At 34.2% G+C, this 23921-nt stretch overlaps 1 protein-coding gene across 4 annotated transcripts in view; it reads left to right on the top strand.

Annotated features, from left to right (window-relative positions):
- The window catches only part of FASN3 (Fatty acid synthase 3), a 40519-nt gene extending 20341 nt beyond the window's left edge, over window positions 1-20178 (top strand). For all 4 annotated transcript variants that reach the window (XM_065363719.1, XM_065363721.1, XM_065363718.1 and 1 more), the window contains 22 exons: window positions 1518-1778; window positions 1867-2198; window positions 2273-2440; window positions 2517-2660; window positions 2750-2899; window positions 3013-3215; window positions 3300-3539; window positions 7509-7635; window positions 7739-7915; window positions 7991-8170; window positions 8257-8455; window positions 8547-8727; window positions 8813-8958; window positions 9049-9296; window positions 12868-13192; window positions 13276-13431; window positions 13525-13728; window positions 13829-14020; window positions 18801-18919; window positions 19013-19276; window positions 19373-19618; window positions 19898-20178. In XM_065363719.1, the coding sequence (XP_065219791.1) occupies window positions 1518-1778; window positions 1867-2198; window positions 2273-2440; window positions 2517-2660; window positions 2750-2899; window positions 3013-3215; window positions 3300-3539; window positions 7509-7635; window positions 7739-7915; window positions 7991-8170; window positions 8257-8455; window positions 8547-8727; window positions 8813-8958; window positions 9049-9296; window positions 12868-13192; window positions 13276-13431; window positions 13525-13728; window positions 13829-14020; window positions 18801-18919; window positions 19013-19276; window positions 19373-19618; window positions 19898-20074 (4439 nt within the window). In that variant the 3' untranslated portion in view covers window positions 20075-20178. The remainder of the gene's footprint in view (window positions 1-1517; window positions 1779-1866; window positions 2199-2272; window positions 2441-2516; window positions 2661-2749; window positions 2900-3012; window positions 3216-3299; window positions 3540-7508; window positions 7636-7738; window positions 7916-7990; window positions 8171-8256; window positions 8456-8546; window positions 8728-8812; window positions 8959-9048; window positions 9297-12867; window positions 13193-13275; window positions 13432-13524; window positions 13729-13828; window positions 14021-18800; window positions 18920-19012; window positions 19277-19372; window positions 19619-19897) is intronic.
- The last annotated feature ends 3743 nt before the right edge of the window (window positions 20179-23921 follow it).

Below are 23921 nucleotides of genomic sequence, written 5' to 3'. Positions count from 1 at the left end.
AATGGTTCAATTTTTTACACTCTACAACTTTTATTGCAAGCTTTTTTCTCTTTCTCCAATTTTTAGGTGATTGTCAGAAACTGGTTGCTAAATGCGAACCAATGAACCGGTTTCAAAATGTGATTAGACAGAATTGTGTAATTTTTCACGCCTTACAACTTTAGTTTCAAGCTTTTTTTCTCTACCTACAATTTTTGGGTATTTTTTGTTAACTGGTTGCAAATCAATGAACCGGTTTCAAAATCTGATTAATAAAAATGGTTTAATTTTTCACGCTCTACAACTTTTGTAGTTTTGTTTCAAGTTTTTTTCTTCATCTTCAATTTTTAGGTGATTGTCAAAAACTTGTTGCTAAATTGGAACCAATGAACCGGTTTCAAAATGTGATTGAACAGAATTGTGTAATTTTTCACGCCCTACAACTTTTGTTTCAAGCTTTTTTTTCTACCTACAATTTTTGGGTATTTTTTGTTAACTGGTTGCAAATTAATGAACCGGTTTCAAAACATTCATATCACGTTTTTGTCGCCTTAGTGTGTGGAATACATTGCGCCAATAAAAACCAGTTTGAATTTTTTGACCAAACCAGTTTTTCAAATTGTGGGCACCTCGGTGCATGGGCCTGAAGTTTTCAAGGTTGGTTTTGAAACCCCTTATTTTTCCCTACTCAACGCCGCACCGCTACATTCATCTCGCTAGCTCTTTCCACTTAAAAATAAAAGCCACCGAGCACTACTTTTGTGTCATAAGTACTATATAGTGGCTATTTTCTATGAAAGTTTCATCATTTTTGGAGCACCGTCTCAACCCCCCCCCCCACCCCCAAAAAAACCTCAACCTCAGATACGAAAATTTTTTGAACAAAATCCCACATACGCACATACTTTAGTGACTATTTTCTATGAAAGTTTCAAAATTTTTGCACCTCCTCCGGAAAATGAGAATTTTGGTGCGGGGAGGGTTGACTCAAAAAATTTTTGGGATAGTTTTATATCAAAACTAACACTTTGGGTAATATTTTTTTTTTCAAATAAGAATCCCCACCTTCAATTTCTTCATTTTTGACCACAAATTTTTCTGATTCCAAAATTATGTCACTCACACATTTGTAACTTTCAAGACTTGTGCAAAAAATCATTTTTCATTTTTTCTCAAAATTTTGGATTTTGACTTCAACAATTTTTAATGTAAAATATTATTCAAAATTTTCTGTTTTTTTTTGTTGGAATTACTTGAACAAATTTTTCGAAAAATTCTGGTATCCCTACATTGAAAATTTATCTTGGAAATCGGGATAGAAAAAATGCCCATTTTGAGCTTTTCCTCGAATTTCAAAATAAAATTTTGAGTAAACTTCAATTTTTTCAAAAATCTGCCTAATGAAGTTATGCTTCTTCTCATATAACGAGATTTTTCAATTTTCATCAGTCAGATTCTTCTCGAGTCTCAAAGGATTAATCTTAAGAGTACCTCAGACTCGAATTGACATTTTATAACACGTCTTCTTCATTTTATAGGCAACATCGACTTCACAATCATGGTGCAAAAAGGCAGCGGTAATTTCGAAGTGGTTGAAGGAGGCGCTGCCATCGTCACCGGTCGAATTTACGTACCCGAAGATGTCAACAAAGAATGCATTAATATGCCACCTTTGGAAGATACCCCAGATAACACTGAAAAATTACCTTTGACTAATAAAGACGTGTACAAAGAATTAAGACTTAGAGGATACAATTATAAAGGATTATTCAGAGGAGTCACTTACGCTAATAACGAAGGTACCTATACTCGTATTTAAGAAACAACCCCTTCTCACGGACATTTTTTTTTTTTGAAACTCACCACAAACGTATTTTCCATCAATAGGAAACGTCGGTCGTATCGCATGGGTGAATAACTTCGTCGCCTTCATGGATAACATGCTGCAAATGCAAATCTTACAAGAAGACACCAGAGGCTTATTCGTACCTACCTCGATCCAAAAAATGGTCATAAATACCAAAAAACATTTCAGCATACTGCACACTTTGGACGAAGAAAAACCCGAATTCCCCGTCTACGTTTACAAAGAAATCGATCTAATTTCATGCGGAGGTATCGAAGTAAGGAATCTCAGGGCTAGTGCCATCACCAGGAAGAAGCCCTTGGGCGAACCTGTCTTGGAGAAATTCCAATTCGTGCCTCATATCAATCTACAAGTAGGTTTAAAAAACGGTTTTCGCGACTTCGAGATTCGACGTAGCAGTTTTATAATTTGACCATTTTTTCGCAGCCGACCGATTTCAAAGATATTATTCGTATTTCTACGCATTTGGCTTTGGAAAATGCCCCCATGATTAAAGTGAAAACGGTCGAATTGATTGATAGTTTTGCTAAAACAGAAGGACCTCTGGTTTCGAAAATTTTAGTCAACGTGTTAGGCGATCTTCCATTAATTCAGGTAAATTTTAATGTCCAAACTTGGATAATTTTTTTTTTCAAAATTGTGTACCTACGTAATTTTATCCATTTTGTAGGCTGATATCGTCGTCTTGGCGAATAACGAACATGCTCTCGTAACCGAAGAAGAATTAACCGGATTAACAGTCGAAGATAAGAAATTACCAGCTGATCAAAGTTGCCTGATGGTTATTGCATCTCAATTACTGAACAGAAAAGACGTAAGTGTTGCCTAAGCTAACGCCTCAACTTCGTATTCAATTCATCGAATTCACAAATAATTCGACGTTTGCTTTTATCTCCTATTTAGATACTTCAAACCGCTCTGACATCTTTAAAAGATGGCGGATTTATTCTCACCAGAGAAAACACCGAAGAAAAAATACCCTTCAATACGCTCGGATTGGACGTATGCTTAGATTACACTTTCAACGATGAAAGAATTCTACTCGTTCGTAAAGTAAGTCCAGGAATCGTTTTGATTTTGTACCTAGTAAAATAATAGGTACCTACTTACCTACTTATTCAAAATTATTTAAATTAATGCGCGTTCTATAAATTTTTGACCCGCAGACCGTCGAAGTGAACTTAGACCCGGTTGTAATTAAAATCGGCGGAAATACCTTCTCTTGGGTGCCCGAAGTTCAAAAAGCATTAACTTCGTTGAACTCTGGTAAAAATCAGAAACTAGTCGTTTACGCCGAAAAAGAAAAACTCAACGGTATCTTGGGATTCTTCAACTGTATACGAAAGGAACCTTACGGAGAACAAGTTCGGTAGGTCGAATCACCATCATATCGGTGCCTCAAATATAAATATTAGATGTTTGCCTGTAATGCAGAGTTATTTTCACTCCACAGATGTTTCTTCATCATGGACGAAACCGCACCCAACTTCTCTCTTCAACATCCACTGTACAAATCACAATTTGCCAAAGATCTAAGTCTAAACGTGTACAAAAACGGAACATGGGGAACCTATCGCCATCTTTTGCTGGAAAACGTAGATAATGTGAAAGTACCTCACGCTTATGTCAATACTTTAGTTCGTGGTGATTTGACCACGTTGAGATGGATCGAAGGACCCTTGGATCCAACTGTGTAAGTGAATATTGTGCTATTAAACCTGTATTAAGTTCAATAAACTTCAAAATCCACTTTCCATCTCGTCGAGGGGGAGGGAGGGGTAGCTGTGGCTCGAAATAACCTATCTTATATGAGTTTTTTCTCGTTCAAGGTTTGATTTAAAACAGAAAAAATTGTCATAAAAAATGATTTTTTTCTCAAAAATTGTCGAAATGAACCCCCCCCCCCCCATTTGTAAACGAATCTTGATTTGTGACGATTTTTTGCTCGCTTCTCCCTCATTCAAGTTATTGGCTTTATGAAGAAAACTCTCTGGACATTTCAGACCCACCCCCTCTCCTCCTCACAGAATAAAATCGTGCTTAGAGTTAGACCTTCCTCAGTTCTCGAAAAGTTGAAAAAATCCGTTTTAACATTCTAATCCTTGAATTCTTGCCTGTTTTTTTTTCAGTGAAACTCCTTTCAATGTTTTTATCCCCTCCCTCTGGATGATTAAAAAGTATTCCTCTTTCCCTTTCTTCCCCCTTGGGCACTCCTAAAAAGAAAGAAAAATAATCAAAAAATAATATCTTAATGTTTTTGCATTTTAATTCTCTGATTTGATTCATTTTTCATCAGAAAAGCTATTCAAGTTTTGATTTATATTTTCTACTCCCCTCCCCCCCCCCAAAAAATGTCTCTAAAAAAATTATTGAATATATCTTGCTCAAGTTCTAGAGAAATTTTGACGCAGAATTTGAAAAATTCTATCAAGTTTTTTTACTTTTTTGATTTGAAGGTCTCTTAAGAGATAACCACAAAAATTGGTCGGGGGATCGAAAGAAGTTTAAAATGTGCTGAAAATATGAATTTTAGTGAAATTGGACAAAAATCGCATTAGGGTCATTCCATGTCAATTCGACCAACGTTTTTGAGTCATGTTTTTCGATTTCGCTTAAATTTTTTTTACAATATCTACCATCTCAAAAGATAAGAAACCCGCAATCAGTTTGGTAACAGCGGCCTCAGGGGGCGGGTGGGGGGCTTCCATTATTTTCACATTGTCTCGAAGTACTGAACTTCAGCAGCGCATTCCTCCAAAACTATGATACTTTGATCAAAACTGATTTCACAGTTCGAAAAGGTATTGAATTTCGAACTTTTTAAGCATTTTGAAATTTTCAAAATTTGAAAGTTGGACTTTCAAATTGAAAGTTTAAATTTCAAAATAACGCTGTAAGTGAGAGCTACCATTTAAAATTCTGAAATAATTTCCATAGATGTACCTTTTGATGTTTTTTCGAAATATTCAAGTTTCGAGATAGGATATCTTAATGGAAGGGGAGCACTTCCACCCCCAAATTGAGGCAAAACTTTCAAAAAAAAATCTGGGGCATGTGATGTATCGAATTGTATGTTTTTGGCAACGCTGAACACGAATATGACGTTAGATTTTTGATGCGACCCCATCCACGTCCCCCAGCACCTCCCCAAATGGGGTAAAAGTTCAACATAGTTTTTTTTTCGAGCGACACATCAAATAGTATGTTTTTGGTGACGCTGAACACGAATATGACCTCAGATTTTTGATTGGACCCATCCACGACCCCCAGCACCTCCCCAAGGGGGGTAACCTAAAAAAAAATGGTTTCAATCGTGTGACAGCACATGAAATAGTATGTTTTCGATATCGCTGAACACGAATATAGCCGCAGTTATTCAAATTGACCTCACCCATGGCTCCCAGAACCTCCTCCAATTGGTAAAAGTCCAAAAAAATTGTTGGAGGCCGCAGATGGGGTCCAACCAAAAATCTGAGGTCATATTCGTGTTTAGCGTCACCAAAAACTGGAAACATATCTAAACTAAAATGTTGTAAAACTACAAAAAAAAAATCATAAAATCACTAAAATTCAAATTAGGCGAAAATTTTAGAAAAAGTGTTGGAAACATGTTAAAATGTTGTAAAACCATAAACAAATCATAAAACCACTAAAATTTACCAAGAACTGTTAAAGTTTTTTTAAATGGCATGTTGCCAAAGAAATTGTTAAAAATATGAAAACAGCGTTAAGATGAGTAAAAATCACTAAAGTGATGAAATTTTAATAAAATTAGGAGAAAATTCTAGAAAAAGTGTTGAAAAACATGCCAAAATGTTGTAATAAAATCACAAAAAAAACATAAAATCATTAAAATTTTCTAAAAACCGTTAAAAAAATTTTCAACTAGCAGAATTGTTACAATAAAAATTGTTAAAAATATGAAAACAGCATTTAAATTGCTAAAAATTACTAAAAACTGATGAAATTTCAATAAATTGTAATGGAAATTATAGAAAAAAAAGTTTAAAAAAATGTCAAAATGTTGTAAAACCACAAAAAAGTCATAAAATTAGTAGATCTCACCAATAAAGTGTTGAATTTTTTTTAATGGCAAAAATTGAAAATAAATTGTTAAAAACGTGTCAACGTGACTTCGAGATTGGAAAAAAACATTAAAATCACTGAAAATCAACAAAAATTGTTGAAATTTCTCTGAAAATTGGCAAAAATTTTAAAAAGTGCTGTAAAATCATCGAAAACTGTTGAAAGTTCCAAGAAATTGACGAAAATCGTATATAAAAGTATTTAAAAAAATTAAAAATGATACAAGTGATTATAAAATTATCTTAGTTGATGAAATTTTGATAAAATTAATCGAAAATTTCATTTAAAAAAGTGTTAAAAACTTATTAAAGTGTTACAAAATCTAAAAAAAATCATTAAAATAAATAAAATTTAAATCACTAAAAATTACCACAAACTGTTAAAATTGAAAAAAAATGACAGAAATTGCATCAATAAAAATTAAAATTACTAAAAATCACCAGAAACTACTGTTGAAATTAAAAAAAAAATTGACGTAAATTGCATTGAAAAATGCTGAAAACATAGAAACAACGTTAAAATCATTAAAAAACAGATGAAATTTCTAAAAAACTTTGGCTTACATTTGAAATTTTGAAAAACTTGTTAAAGTCACTTGAAAGCATAAAGACATTAAAATCACAAAAAATTACTAAAAGTGTATGAAATTTAATTCAAAATTTATCCAAACTTTTATAAAATGTGTTAAAAACATGTTAAAATGCTGTAAAACTGCTGAAATAAAATCATTAAAATTAATAAAAATCATAAAAACTATTGAAATTGAAAAAAATGACCAAAATGTATTTTAAAAATTGTTAAAATGTGAAAATTGCATTAAAATCGCAGAAAATTGCTAAAAACCGATGTCTCAATAAAATTTGTCAGAAAATGCATTGAAAACTGTTCAAAACATGTCAAAACGACTCAAAAACACGAAAAAAATTGAAAAGTCAATACTTAAAAACTCGTAAAATTTTAATAAAAATTTACAACTATAAAATCAAAAACAGCATAAAAAAGGCACAAAAATCCACTTCATTGCGACTGAAAATCGGTGTGGAGGGGTAAAAAGATATCGAAGCAATGAAATGGTACCTGCTGAGTGTCTTCCAAATGTCCTTGCATGCCAAATTTTAGCCTCATGTAGGTCATTTTAAATGTGTAAGCCTGTAAGGGCTTAGCATAAATGAGGTATTTCAAGGTCAGAAATCATCCTCCCTCCCTGCGAATCTCTCTCCTTCAAATGTCTCTTGGACTCTAATTTTTGTTTTTGACCATTTTTCACATCCTTCCTGAAAATTTGCACTTTCGTGAATTTTTGGCAAAGGTCGTCCCCACTCAAACCCTTCAAATCCAGGACCAAAATCCAAGCCCAAATGCCGAATATGAACGAATTGCGTTCATATATGATTTTACTTCGCTCGAAACGTTCTCCAAATGCAGCGATGAATAAAAATTGAAAAAATCAGACACCCCTAAAAAAAATCAATGGAAATTGACTTCTGGCTTCTTGAAACGAATTTGGTACCTAGACCAGCCTTTAATACTGGAATAAAAAATCCACTTTAATTACATTTTTCTGCATATTTTTCAGACATAAACCCAAAGGTAAATACTCGATGCTGGTTCACGTTTACTACGCTCCGTTGAATTTCCGTGATATTATGTTAGCAACTGGAAAATTGGCTAGCGAGGTCATCATCAAAAGTCGTATTGATCAGGTAAATTTTCCACGACAAGCCTCATATAGATAGACTAACTTTAACTGAACGTGAATTGAATCAAAGTTCTAATTATTTAATCTGCTAACTTATCCAATTGTAGGAGTGCGTTCAAGGTTTCGAATACGCTGGCAAAGCTGAAGATGGACAACGTTACATGGGTATGATTGTAGCCAAAACTATGGCAACGGTGATCGAAAGTGATTTACGTTTGCAATGGAAAGTACCAGATGCGTGGTCTTTGGAGGAAGCTGCAACTGTACCAGTAGTTTATGGAACAGTACGTCCCTTTGAATGAAAAATAAATCAAACGAATCAGTCCGAGAATAACAATCAAATAATATAATCTTTTCAGGTTCTTTACGCTTTATTAATCTGTGGCCATATGAAAAAAGGCGAATCTATTTTAATTCACGCCGGAAGTGGTGGTGTCGGCCAAGCTGCAATTAATATATGTTTATTCTACAATTGCGAAATTTTCACCACCGTTGGTACTCCTGAAAAAAGAGAATTTATTAGAAAAACTTTCCCCCAGGTACGTTTCATTTCACACCAATAAGCTTCTCAGGTAAATAGTTTATGTGTAAGTAGTTTTCTGACAAAATTGATCATTGATTTCAGATCCCAGAAAGCCACATCGGTAATTCGAGAGATACCTCGTTTGAACAAATGGTCATGAGAGAGACGAACGGTAAAGGAGTCGATATGGTTTTGAACTCGTTAGCCGAAGAAAAATTACAAGCTTCGGTTCGTTGTTTGGGCAAAGGAGGTCGATTCATGGAGATAGGAAAATTCGATTTAGCTAAAAATAATACTCTAGGTACCTACCTACTTACTCGAGTATAATGATTTGAATGTTTTCACGTACCTATTCTGGATGATTTTCTTAATTACTTTTGATATTTTTTCAGGAATGGAACATTTCTTAAAAGAAATCAGTTTCCATGGTGTCATGTTGGATAATTTATTCTACGCCAAAACTAAATGGAAGCTCGAGCTTCGTGATTGTTTACAGAAAGGTATCGATGAAGGTGCCGTCAAACCTTTAGTCAGAACAGTATTCGCTGCCGATGAAGTAGAAGCAGCTTTCAGGTACGAAGAAAACTATGGCTTGAAATAAATGAATAGGTACCTATCTGAACCTATCTGATGGGGGTTTTTTATGTTAAAAATTCAGGTATATGGCAGCTGGTAAACATATCGGTAAAGTGTTGCTGAAAATACGTGACGAAGAACCAGATTTACGTGCAAAACCTCAAATTCTACGGTTCGATGCTGTTCCTCGATATTTGTGCTCGGAGAGCGAATCGTACATTTTATGCGGTTTGTAAAATTTGACTACCTACCTATTTATAGGTAATTTTTTTTGTGTGTGATTGTTTCATAATCCAAGTTTATTTTCCAACTGTTCAGGTGGACTTGGAGGTTTCGGTTTAGAATTAGCTGATTGGCTGGTGTTGAGAGGAGCTCGTAATTTAGTTCTCACATCGAGAAAAGGTATTAGCACCGGTTACCAGGCGATGAGGGTTAGAATATGGAGATCCTACGGCGCAAATGTGATCATATCGACCGAAGATATTACCAAAGAAGAAGGAGTCAAGAATGTGATCGATACAGCCAATGCTTTGGGTCCTGTGTCCGCTATATTTAATCTCGCTGTCGTAAGTATCGCGAAACTTGCATTAGGTAACGAGTGTTCTGAGCGATAAAAAATAAGCCATGTGTTCCTTTTTCAATACTCTGTAGTCTGTACTCTCCAAAGGGTCTCCATACTCATCGAATGCGATCTATCAAAATGGGTTCAAATTTCGCGAAACATTCAAATAGTTCAAAAAAAATTTTCAAGTATTTTTGAAGAATTATGAGTCCAAAATTGGGCCATGATTTTTGGAATTTTCAAAGAAGCGTCAGTGGACTTATCAAAATGGGTTGAAATTTCGTGATAAATTCAAATTTTATCAATAAAAATGTTTTTTTTTCAAAATATTTGAATTGTTTGCAAAAACGTTGACCCATTTTGATAGGTTGCATGAAACTTATTCAAAAATCCCAAAAATCATAATCCGATTGTAAGGCTCAACATTTTTTAGAATGCTCAAAATACATTTTTATTGAGATATTTGGATTTCTCGTGAAATTTCAACCTATTGTGATAGGTCGCATGACACTATTTCAAAAATCCCAAAAATCATAATGAAATTTTGAGGCTCAAAATTTTTCAAAATACTCAAAATTCGTTTTTATCGAGATATTTGGATTTCTCGTAAAATTTCAACCTAAGTTATTTTGATAGGTCGCATGACACAATTTTAAAAATCCCAAAAATCATGATGAGATTTTGAGGCTCAAAAATTTTCAAAATACTCAAAATGCGATTTTATCGAGATATTTGAATTTCTCGTGAAATTTCAACCTATTTTGGTAGGTCGCATGACACAACTTTAAAAATCCCAAAAATCATGATGAAATTTTGAGGCTCAAAATTTTTCAAAATGCTCAATATGCATTTTTATGACGATATTTGGATTTATCACGAAATTTCAGCCCATTTTGATAGGTCGCATGACACCTCTTCAAAAATCCCAAAAATCATAATGAGATTTTAAGGTTCAAAATTTTATAAAATGCTAAAAATACATTTTTATTAAGATATTTGGATTTCTCGCGAAATTTCAACTGATTTTGATAGGTCACATGACACTATTTCAAAAATCCCAAAAATCATAATCTGATTTTAAGGATCAAAATTTTTTAAAATGCTGAAAATATATTTCTGTCAAGATATTTGGATTTCTCGTGAAATTTCAACCTATTTTGATAGGTCACATGACACTATTTTAAAAATCCCAAAAATCATGATGAGATTTTGAGGCTCAAAATTTTTCAAAATACTCAAAATGCATTTTTATCGAGATATTTGGATTTCTCTTGAAATTTCAACCTATTTTGATAGGTCGCATGACACTATTTCAAATATCCAAAAATCATGATGAAATTTTGAGGCTCAAAATTTTTCAAAATGCTCAATATGCATTTTTGTGAAGATATTTGGATTTCTCACGAAATTTCAGCCTATTTTGATAGGTCGCATGACACCTTTCAAAAATCCCAAAAATCATAATGAGATTTTGAGGCTCAAAATTTTTCAAAATGCTCAAAATACATTTTTATTGAAATATTTGGGTTTCTCGCGAAATTTCAACTCATTTTGATAGGTCGCATGATACTATTTCAAAAATCATAATCCGATTTTAAGGATCAAAATTTTTCAAAATGCTCAGATATATTTTCATCAAGATTTTTGGATTTCTCGTGAAATTTCAACCTATTTTGATAGGTCGCATGACACTATTTCAAATATCCAAAAATCATGATGAAATTTTGAGGCTCAAAATTTTTCAAAATGCTCAATATGCATTTTTGTGAAGATATTTGGATTTCTCACGAAATTTCAGCCTATTTTGATAGGTCGCATGACACCTTTCAAAAATCCCAAAAATCATAATGAGATTTTGAGGCTCAAAATTTTTCAAAATGCTCAAAATACATTTTTATTGAAATATTTGGGTTTCTCGCGAAATTTCAACTCATTTTGATAGGTCGCATGACACTATTTCAAAAATCATAATCCGATTTTAAGGATCAAAATTTTTCAAAATGCTCAGATATATTTTCATCAAGATTTTTGGATTTCTCGTGAAATTTCAACCTATTTTGATAGGTCGCATGACACCTTTCAAAAATCTCAAAAATCATAATGAGATTTTGATGCTCAAAATTTTTCAAAATGCTCAAAATACATTTTTATTGAGATATTTGGATTTCTCGCGAAATTTCAACTCATTTTGATAGGTCGCATGACACTATTTCAAAAATCCCTAAAATCATGAATCATGATCCGATTTTGACGCTCAAAATTTTTCAAAGTATTGAAAATTATGGCTCAATTTTGAGCTAAACATTCCTTTAAATGCTCAAAAAATATCTTCCTCACAAACTTCAAATTTTTTCAGAAATTTTAACTCATTTTGATGAGTTGTATGGCACTTTTTCCAAAATCTTAAAGATCATGGCCCGATTTTGAGCCTCAAAATTCTTTCAAAATGCTCCAAATAATACATTTTTGTCCAAATATTTTGATTTTTCGCGAAATTTTAACTCATTTTAACAGGCTGGATACAATTTTTTCGAAATTCCAGGAAACTCATAATCCAATTTTAAAGCTCAAAATTCTTCAAAAATGCTCAAAACATATTTTGATCGAAAAATTTGTGTTTTTTTGTGAGATTTTTGTTCATTTGTTTATTTATTTTCTTGGGTCGCATGACACATTTTCAAAAATTATAAAAATCATGACACGATTTTAAAGCTCAAAATTCTTCAGAAATGCTCAACATTTTTCAAAAGTGCTCAAAATGTATTTTCGTCAAAATCTTTTGATTTCTCGTGAAATTTTGACCCATTTTGATAAGTCGCATGACACTTTTTCAAAAAGTCCTGATCCAATTTTGGGATTAACATTTTTCCAAAAATTCTCAAACTGCATTTTTGTTTAAATGAAGATCACTTTTGAATAATTTTACTACAGTTCATTTCTACTCGAAATAAGGAGGGGGGAAGGACTTTGAAATTTGACTGCGTCTGATTTGTGTATGAATCGCAGGATTCATGATGTTTGGAATTTTTGAAAAATTATCATGCCATCCATCAAATTGGCCAAAAATTTTTCGAAAATTCAATTATTTCAATAAAAATGGTTTTTGAGCATTTTTGAAGAATTTTGAGCATAAAATTGGGTCATTATTTTCTGTATTTTTAAATTGCCACGTGCCATGCGACTTATTTAAATGTGTTAAAATTTCGATAGGAAAATCATAAATCTACATGAAAACTATTTTTGAGAACTTTTGAAGAATTTTGAGCCCAAAATTTGTCATGATTTTCGGGCTTCCTTTATAAAAAAAGTGTTTTGCAACCTATCAAAACGGCTTAAAATTTCATCAAAATAAATCATGATTCAATTTTTGGCTCAAACATTCTTCAAAAATCGTCTAAAAAAGATTTTGGTCAAAATTCAAAATCTTGAAAATCATAACCAAACTTTGGGCTCAAAATTCTCCCTTTTAACCTCTCCTGATCGCTTGAAACTTGTTTTTCTTCTTTTATTGCCATCAGAATATATCTACCCAGTACCCACTTAAATAATCACTCCTTCGTGTTTTCTTCAACTAGGTTTTACAAGACGCAGTATTCGAAAACCAAACCGAAGAAACATTCGTCGCTTCAGCCGGCCCCAAAGCCCTCGCAACTTACTACTTCGATCAACTATCGAGGAAATTGTGCCCTCGTCTGCAGCAATTCGTCATCTTCTCCAGTGTAAGTTGCGGTCGAGGTAACGCTGGCCAGACCAATTACGGTATGTCCAACTCGGTTATGGAGAGAATTTGCGAAGCCAGAAAAGCTGAAAACTTACCAGCTCTAGCTATCGAATGGGGAGCCATCGGAGAAGTCGGTTTAGTCGCTGATATGGCTGAAGATAATTTAGAAGTCGTTATCGGTAATGAGCCATTCAATCCAGAACTAAAAACTGGACGTTGAATGAGCTAGAGAAAAAATCAATAATTCGTTTCTTTTTCTCAGGTGGTACCTTGCAGCAAAGGATATCCTCGTGTTTGGAAGTCATGGACTATTTCATCAAACAGCCAAATCCCATCGTCGCCAGTATGGTCGTGGCTGAGAAACGTTCTGGTAGCAGTGGAAGTGGAACTATTGTCGACACTGTTGCCAATATTTTAGGTACATTTTATACCTACCCATTGCCATAGAGAAGTTTCTGAAGATCATTATACCTACTTTTATACATCTAAATGTGATGAATTTTCCTCCTAGGTTTAAGAGATTTGAAAACAGTAAGTTTACATTCGACCCTGGCTGAACTTGGAATGGACTCCATGATGGGAGTAGAAATCAAACAAACGCTAGAACGTGAATTCGAAGTATTCTTAACTCCTCAAGATATCAGAGGATTAACATTCGCTAAATTATACGAAATCGCAGCAGCAGCTGAAAGCGAAGATAAAACAGAAGCATCAGGTACCTACACCTAAGACAATTGGATCTATATGGAAGTGGAAACTTCGTCTACAAGAAAATTGCAATTTTATCAATTTTTCATGTTTTTAAAATATCGTAGGAGCTGCCAAAAAACCCACCGACTCCACTCAACCTAGTGAATTAGGAATGCATTACTTTATGCGTCTCGTCAGCGATGAAACTAAAGCTGCTAAACCTATTGTCAGAATACCCTCGCTTGCTGACGATGGATCTACTCAAGAAGTATCCACCAGAACTAACCCTACTGTGTTCGTTATTCCAGGAGTTGAAGGTATGTATACACTTTTGTTGATGGAATCATCGTCAATGTAGAGGGAAAATGGGTCTGATCAGATCCAAACATTGATCTGTGATAAAATTTAATCTGCTCATTATTTTTGTTTCACAAATTTTTTCAAATTCTTCTCCCTCTCAGTTGGTTCATAAAAAAATTTTAAAAAATCTCACAAATTTAGAAATTACTCGGGAGTAGGTAAGTATAAACAAATGTTAAAATTAGTGGTTCAGCAGAGTCGGAGGGATAAATTGGTCTACCATTCTGGGGTTTTGGAGAAATGTAAAAATGACCCAAGGAAGTACTGGAAACTGGAAACATATATGTAGATTTGATCAGGGGGAAGCAGAAAGAAAAACTGACAAAAATTAGAATAAATCAGGAGGTTTTGGTTGAGGGAAATGAAATTAAGGTCTCAAATGTATTTAATAAATTTTTTATTTATAAAATCTCAAATTAATTCCAAAACCTTGAAACAAATAGTGCTTACCCAGCCAGGAAAATTATAAATAGCCTGGGGTTCCCTCCAGTAACATGTGATGAGATTCATGCTGAGGTCTCAAGTCTCCCAAACAAACCATCTATGGAACATGTTAACATTCCGGCAAAACTGTTTTAAGGAAAATTCTGTTATTTTTCCACCAGTTATTGCTGACATCTTAAACAAATCAATAAATCAAGGAAGATTTCCATGGTCTCTGAAAAGGACCATTGTTGTCCCTGTTCATAAGAACAAGAGTAAATTATTTATGGAACATTACAGACCGATCTCCCTTCTTTCAGTACTATCAAAAAATTTTGAAAAAGTTGTAAAAAATCGAATTTTAAATTTCCTGCATTCAAAAGATTTCTTTTCAAAACAGCAGTATGGATTTTTGTCTGGGAAGAGTACCAATGATGCTCTGTTTGATCACATTACTGAGGTAGTCAATGGTCTAGATGCAGGTGATAGTGTTGCAGCAGCATACCTTGATCTCAGTAAGGCATTTGACGAGGTTGATGTTGGGATTCTTTTACAGAAGCCAGGGCTGGACCCATAGAACACGTGGTCTACCGAGATATCCCATTCGCCCCTGATTTTGGGCTCCTTAATTAATCAGCCAAATTTTTTCTCCCATTTTTTAAAGTGCAGGACACTAAGCATAAAAATTCATTCAGAAATTTTTTAAGCGGCCCAGTTTTTACCTCATTGGCCCAAATAAGTCGGGACCCACCAAGATTTTCTGGGTAACTCAGTGGGTGGGTCCAGGCCTGACAGAAGCTCTGGAACTGCGGGATAAGGGGCGTGCAGCATGACTGGTTTAGATCCTACTTGGAGGGAAGAACTCAAGCTGTTAAAGTTGGGAATAAAATTGGGAATTTCTTACCTGTAGTGCATGGGGTACCGCAGGGCAGCATACTAGGACCAATCCTCTTTTTAATTTACATTAATGACATTTTTAAACTAAAATTGAATGGGACTTTATATGGATTTGCGGACGATACAACTTTAGTAAACAGGGGCAAAAATCAAGATGATCTTATTAAGTTATAGACACTGGACCTGTCCGCTTCGCGGAGTAAGACAACCAATGGGCAGCCATCTTGCCAAAAAAACCTGTGTAGAGCCAATTTCTCCCGCTGAGTGCTCTTGGCTGCGCTGCTGTCGATTTCTTGAACAAACTACATGCAAAATACAGCGCAGCCAAGAGCACTCAGCGGGAGAAATTGGCTCTACCAGGGATGGAAGAGCCGGGAGCGAGCCGGAGCCAGAGTCTGAAAGAGCTGGATTTTTTGAGGAGCTAGAGCCAGAGCCAAGAGCCAAATAAATGAAAGTGCAGAAAAGCATAAAGAGCTCTCTTGCAAAAGAGCTCTTTATTTTACTCAAGAGAGCCATCATCATAAGGAGTCTTTAACCTGGAAAGAGCTAGAGCTGAGTGGGAGCCCACAAAATTTTTCAGGCTCTTTGGCTCCCTAAAAGTAGGAAAAAAAGTGGAAAAACGCGCACAATTTTATTAAAAATTCAACTTTCAACTCACATTTGTGAAGAAAATGAAGAATTTCTACGTTTATTTTCTCATTGAGAAATAAAATGAAAATAAATGCAGTACATTTTCATTTTTTTCATTGTTTTTCACGAATTTTAAGTTCTAATTTAAAGAGTCAAGAGCCAGAGCTGGAGCTGGAGTGGGAGCCAAGAAATTGGAAGAGGGAGCTGAGAGTCAAAGAGCGGAGTCAGAAAGAATTGAGGAGCGAGCAAGGAGCCAAAGAGCACATGTAAAGAAAAAGAGCCAAGAGCCAAGAGCGAGCCAGAGCTAAAACTTGTGGGGAGCTGAGCCAGAGCCAAGAGCGGGAGCCCTGAATTCAAGGCTCTTCCATCCCTGGCGCTCTACACAAAACTCACTACCATCCCTTTCCCCCGTTGCCTGCGGATTGAAGTACAGCGCAGCCAAGAGCACTCAGCGGGATAAATTATCCCTACACAAACTTTCTTTACCATTTCCATTCCCCTCGGCTTGCAGTTGGTTGTCTTACTCCGCAGGTCCAGTGTCTATATATTAAGTTTATTAATGAAGATTTGAAATTATTGGGAGGCTGGTTCTGGCAACATAAATTAAAACCGAATTTGTCCAAATCAAAATTGTTAAGTTTTGGCTATAGGGTTTCCCCTGACCTGGGGTCTAGGTGCTACATGCATGAAAGCCCGGATTGTGGGGCTCCATGTGGCTGCATGCCCCTGTCACAAGTTGAGTCAACTCGGTACCTCGGAATAATGATTGATTCCAAATTAATCTGGAAAGAACAGAGTTTATACTTACAAACTAAACTTGGAAAACTAACTATTTGATTTGCTTCTTGGCACAACCCACGTAGCACAAGCGATGCCAAAGTCGATGGAAAAGATGAGATCTCTAATCTGTCACTTGTCAACATGACATTTGTTGACACTAATATCGATAAATGACGAGTGAAAAGTCGATATCAAAATTGACTGTCATCTCCCTTCATTTTTTGTCTCGACAAGGTCTCAACATTGGTGTTGTTTTTTTGAGTCTAAAAGAAGCAAATTTTGATTGATAATGTGCGAAATGTGCCTAAAACTCTTTTTTTGATTCAAGTAAAATTACTTATTCTCAAAAATATTTCACCCTAAAAAATTTTTTGATAGAAAAAAAAAGTTGCCCTGAGTAGGGATTGAACCCAGGTTGCCATACACTTCTGATTCTTTCTCTAACCACTTGACCATTGCCGCTGTTGAGTGGAGAGGTCTTAAAAGAATATTCAGTCCATCTTATTCTGGATTTGAAAACTTTTTCTTATTGTATTGTCTACTTAGACAACGACAAATGAGTTGGCAATACTTCAAAATTTCTAAAAATATTTTATAGATCTTGTAATCGACATCAACTTTCTCACCAATATTAACCAGATGGTTGATGTCAATTACAAGATCTACAGAAGTATCTACTCGATTACGACATTTTGTAGATACTTTTGTAGACCCTATAATTGATATTGAAGTTCAGGTCGTCTTGCCGATGCCAAAGTTTATTATTAGATCGACAAAAGTAACTATTCAAGACCAAAATTTTGTAGATGCTTTTGTCGATCTTATAGTCGACATCAACTTCTGATCAACAAGACAACCTAAATTTCGATATCAATCATGGGTCTACAAAAGGTATCTACAATATATTGAAATCTTGCACATGACTGTAGATACAAATGTAGACAGCAATGACAACCATCAGCATTTTCATCATAGTTTTTGAAAATAGTGTCAATTTTTAATCAATTATCATAAACTTAGTTAGATTAACCCCTTTGTGTAATGTTTCGACTTTTTTCAATCAACAATCGTGTAAAATCATGTCAATACTTTTGTCGAGGCCACTGACAATCTCATCAGTGCTAAGTGGGAACATTTGGCACTCAACACATGGTAAAAATTTATTATGCTTTCTATCAATCTGTGCTTCAGTATGGCTTGTTCATCTGGGGGGGGGGAGCAGCAGACTGTCACTTAGAACCTATCAATATTCTACAAAAATGGGCAGTTATGAGCATTGTAGGTAAAACAAGGGGGGACACTGGACAGTACAAAAAATGATTTTCAAAAACTAGAAATTCTGCCTATTCAAAAACTCTATCAAGTCCAGGCAATTAACTAGGTAAGTATATACAAAGGAATGCTCTTAGGTCCAAATTTAGAGTTTATGTGAATGAGAGGGGGGAAATTGATAACACCATTGCTCCCCTACCTAGGTACTGACTAGACAGATCTGGTGCTTAGGCTCTGTGGTGTTTGCCAAAGCTGTTTAATGCAGTGATGAGTAGAGGTTTGGGCTCTCAGCTGGCACTAGTCTGGTGGTTATGGAGAGCAAAAACACCTTATGGACTACTGGGTAGTATTATGTCACATGTCTGCCTTCTGTTTGCTTATAGTATGTGAGGTCCTGTTATTCCACTCTAGATGCACTCATTTTTATTCTGGGATGATAGATGAATTTGCCGTTAAACTTTCCTGTGTGTTCATTATTTTTAGCTCTTAGTTTTGTTTTATACTCTTTCATTTGCTTAATTACGTATTAATTTTTCATTTTTTGGTTTGTTTTGTTTGTTTCTCTTTTTTTTCTCTCCTCCTTCCATCTGTTAAATTTTTTTCACATGAACAGTGTTACCATGGAGGCCCCCTCGCTCGCGTAATTGCGCATAGGGGGGGGGGGTATTTTGTAATTTCGAAATATTTTTAGAAATAAATAAATATTGATTGATTGAATTTCAAATTCTTTGTCAGGTATTGCAAATGTCATGGAACCCTTGGGTGTCAATCTAAATCTCCAAGTGCTCTGCCTACAATACAGTTACGAAGATCCTCCCGAAACCATCCAAGGAATAGCCAAGAGTTTAATGGTGGTACGTAAACTTTACCTATACCTATCTAGATTTCCGCATTTACACATAGGTACCTATTTGATGCATTCTATCATTTTTCCCTCTCTTTTACAGCACATCACCAGCAGATTACCACCCAACCAAGAATTCCACATTATTGGTTACTCATTCGGTGGTATGGTTGCATTAGAAGTGGTCAGACTATTAGAAGAAGAAGGAAGAGTTGGTCGTTTATGGTTAATTGACAGTTCGCCCGAATTCTTGAAAACTATTACTAAATTAAGTTTCATATCAACGACCGATCAAATCGATAACGAAGTGCAAGTTAAACTGATTCTTAGATTTTTGGATTTAATTTGGCCCGAAGCATCGAGCGAAGTAAAAATAATCTCATTTTATATTTTTAGTAGGTACCTATCTCAATGGTGGTTTGTCTTTTATTAACGAATATTGGTGTTTTTTTTTTTTTTTTAGATCGCCGATCAATTATATCAACTACCTGACTGGAATTCTCGTTTAGATTTAGTTATTGGTTTAACACCGCCTGAAATTAAACACAGTAAACGTTACCAACGAGCATTGATGACCGCCGGATACCTTCGTATTAAAGCTGTATTAGACTATGTAGGATTACCTGAAAATTGCCTGAAAGCTTCGACTACTTTAATTAGACCTACGGAGATATCATTACAAATGGCTGACGATTACAGTTTATCACAGGTTAATTATTTTTTCCATTAAGTAGTTGATTATAGTCCATAAACCAAGTATCAACTACAATTGGCTGGCATTTTTACCTTTCACCTGTTGTGCTACTTTGTGAAAACTAATTGAATTTGAATCACTTTGGAAATCCAATTGAACTTTTTCGCACACGAAAATAATGCCAGCCAAATGAACATTTTTTGTTGGCTGGACTCTGCGGGCTATTAGATCAGATCACTTGAGAAATTGAATTGAATTTTAATCTGAGTTTTTTTTTTCATGAATTCTGCGCAGTTCTTCCAAACACCGGTCAAAGTACATTTCGTCGAAGGAAATCACTTCACTATTTTAGAGAATAAGAAAACTTCAGATGTGATCACCGAAGGAACTGTGTACCACGAAAGGCTAATGTTCAAAAACAATCTGAACGAAGGAAAAATGACACCACTCGTTGCAAATTCGAAGCAATAAGCATCGCTTGCGAATCGAATAATCCAACTTGATTGATTCCATCCTGAAATACATCCGCCAATTTATTTTAGTTAATTAAGTCGAAAATAAAGTGTTTCTTCAAATTGCTCTGTATTATTGATTGGAGATTACCCAAGATCTGTTTTTTTACTTCTGAAACTCGCATTTTACGAGGAAGTAGCCCATTCAATAAATTACACATTTCCATTTGAAAAAAAAATTAATTTGGAAATTGAATTTCAAGGTCATTCCTAGGTCCACTTAGTTTTAAAAAAGCAGTGAATACCCTGGGAAGGGTTATATTCTAGAAAAATAGTTACCCGATAAAATTTTTCTGAGAGGATTTTTCCAAAATCGACAATTTTATTTTCAAAAAATTCAAATTTTTCAATTGATTTTAGTTACATTTCTGAAAATTTTCAAAATGAGGCACAGATTTAAAAAATAACCATAGTCCAAAACTGATAATTTTTTTTATTTTTTAATCCAATTTTCAACTTTTTTCTCAAATCTTGAATAATACAGTATGACACAAAAGTAGTGCTCAGTGGCTTTTATTTCTATAAGTGGAAAGAGCTAGCGAGATGAATGAAGCGGTGTTGAGTAGAGAAAAATAGGGGCTTTCAAAATCAACTTTGAAAATTTTTTCATGCCCATGCACAGGATGTCCACAAATTGAAAAACCGGTTTGGTCAAAAAATTCAAACTGGTTTTTATTAGGCCAATGTATTCTACACAAGGCGACAAAAACGTGATATGATTTTTTTGAAACCGGTTCATTAATTTGCAACCAGTTATTAAAATTACCCAAAAATTGAAGATAGAGAAAAAAGTTTAAAACTTAAGTTGTAGAGTGTGAAAAATTGAACTATTTTTGCTGATCAGATTTTAAAACCAGTTCATTAATTCGCAGCAAGCCATCGAAAGTTACCTGGTTGCAAATTAATTAGCCATTTATAAAATCCAATCAGCAAAAATAGTTCAATTTTTTACGCTCCAGGTACAACTTTTGTTTCGAGCTTTTTTCTCTATCTTCAATTTTTAGGCGATTGTCAAAAACTGGTTTCTAAATGCGAACCAATGAACCGGTTTCAAAATGTGATTGAACAGATTTGTGTAATTTTTCACACCCTACAACACTTTTGTTTCAAGCTTTTTTCTCGATCTCCAATTTTTAGGTAATTTTTGATAACTGGTTGCAAATTGATGAACCGGTTTCAAAATCTGATCAACGAAAATGGTCCAATTTTTTACGCTCTACAACTTTTATTTCAAAAGCTTTTTTCTCTATCTTTAATTTTTAGGTGATTGTCAAAAACTGATTGCTAAATGCGAACCAATGAACCGGTTTCAAAATGTGATAGAACAGAATTGTGTAATTTTTCACGCTCTACAACTTTTGTTTCAAGCTTTTTTCTCTTTCTTTAATTTTTAGGTGATTGTCAAAAACTTAGTTGCTAGATGGGAACCAATGAACCGGTTTCAAAATGTGATAGAACAGAATAATTGTGTAATTTTTCACGCTCCACAACTTTTGTTCCAAGCTTTTTTCTCTATCTCCAATTTTTAGGTAATTTTTGATAACTGGTTGCAAATTGATGAACCGGTTTCAATATCAGATCAGTGAAAATGGTTCAATTTTTCACGCTCTACAACTTTTGTTTCAAGCTTTTTTCTCTTTCTCTAATTTTTAGGTGATTGTCAAAAACTGGTTGCTAGATAGGAACCAATGAACCGGTTTCAAAATGTGATAGAACAGAATTGTGTAATTTTTCACGCCCCACAACTTTTGTTTCAAGATTTTTTCTCGATCTCCAATTTTTAGGTAATTTTTGATAACTGGTTGATAATTGATGAACCGGTTTCAAAATCTGATCAACGAAAATGGTCCAATTTATTACGCTCTACAACTTTTGTTTCAAAAGCTTTTTTCACTATCTTTAATTTTTAGGTGATTGTCAAAAACTGATTGCTAAATGCGAACCAATGAACCGGTTTCAAAATGTGATAGAACAGAATTGTGTAATTTTTCACGCCCCACAACTTTTGTTTCAAGATTTTTTCTCGATCTCCAATTTTTAGGTAATTTTTGATAACTGGTTGCAAATTGATGAACCGGTTTCAATATCAGATCAGTGAAAATGGTTCAATTTTTCACGCTCTACAACTTTTGTTTCAAGCTTTTTTCTCTTTCTCTAATTTTTAGGTGATTGTCAAAAACTGGTTGCTAGATGGGAACCAATGAACCGGTTTCAAAATGTGATTAGACAGAATTGTGTAATTTTTCACGCCCTACAACTTTTGTTCCAAGTTTTTTTCTCTATCTACAATTTTTGGGTATTTTTTGTTAACTGGTTGCAAATTAATGAACCGGTTTCAAAAAATTCATATCATGTTTTTGTCTCCTTATTGCAGAATACATTAGTCCATAAAAAATCAGTTTGAATTTTATGACCAAACCGGTTTTTCAATTTGTGGACACCCTGTGCATGGGCATGAAATTTTCAAGGTCACTTTTGAAAACCCTAATTTTTTCCTACTCAACGCCGCTTCATTATTGGCAAAAATCAAGACGTTGGCAATATTGAAGAAAAATTAAATCATCTTAATAATTTTTGACCAAAAAAAACGAGACTGACTGTTATAGACAGCAAAAGACAAAGCTTTTTTGACATACTATTTTTTGGATTTTTTTTGCGAAAAAGCGATTATTTTCTGCGCTTTAGACAAAAAACTGAACGTTTCTAGCATTTTTTTAGTAAAAAATTGAGTTCATGCAAAAACAAGATTATTTAGCAAATTTTATAAAAACCGAAAATTTTTTAAAATTCAGGCCAAGTTTTGTTCAAAAAATGAGAGTGCTGAGCACTTTTTGCTTGAAAAATTACTGACAAAATTCAAAAAAGCAAGTGTTTTTGAGAATTTCTGGGAAAAAATTCGAGGCTTTGACCATTTTAGGCATTAAAAAGCGCAGTTTTTTCGACAATTTATTCATCAGAATTTCTTTCAAAAAAGCGACAATTTTCAGTAATTTTTTACAAAAAACTAAAAATTTTCATCACTTTTAGGGTCATTCCACGTCAATCGGACCAAGAAGCAAAGTTTAAATTTTTTTAAATCGACTTCGTTACAAGTTACCATCCCAATTTTTTGATATGTTGTTCAGCATGAACATTTGTCCATAATGTATTTTTTTCAGAATTTTTGAGAGTCGGAACGATATGAAAATTACGTTTTGAAACTTTTTGAGCTAATTTTTTATACGAAAAAAAGTGGCAACACTGATTTTTATGATATCACCAAAAAACTTTTCAAAACCCCTAACTATGGGAAAAAGTACCATTTTGGTAGGTATCGCGGTTATCGAGCAATCCACTGCTGAAATGGATGATATTTTAGGTTCACTGAAAACTTTGACACCCCCTGGCTGCCGTTAAAAATGAGCTAGAAGGCTGCGATTTGCGCCATTGGTCATCCCTTCGGAAGGTCTTTCCACAGGAAAAACTTCAAAAAAATCGCCGAACCCACCTACCACTTCTTGGTCCAATTGACGTGGAATGACCCTGACAAAATTCAAAAAAGCAAGTGTTTTTGAGAATTTCTGGGAAAAAAATTCGAGTCTTTGACCATTTCAGGTATTAAAAAGCGCAGTTTTCTCGACAATTTATTCATCAGAATTTCTTTCAAAAAAGCGACAATTTTCAGTAATTTTTTACAAAAAACTAAAAATTTTCATCACTTTTAACAAAAAAGTGAGTTTAGATAGAATACAATTTTTTTTAACCATTTTGTAAAAAAACGATGAGTAAGTATTCTTTAAAACTTTTGTCAAAAAAGTGTGAGACTT

The sequence above is a fragment of the Planococcus citri genome, chromosome 4 (assembly GCF_950023065.1).
Source record: "Planococcus citri chromosome 4, ihPlaCitr1.1, whole genome shotgun sequence".
NCBI classification, from domain to species: domain Eukaryota; kingdom Metazoa; phylum Arthropoda; class Insecta; order Hemiptera; family Pseudococcidae; genus Planococcus; species Planococcus citri.
This window is presented reverse-complemented; position numbering and strand designations above follow the sequence as displayed.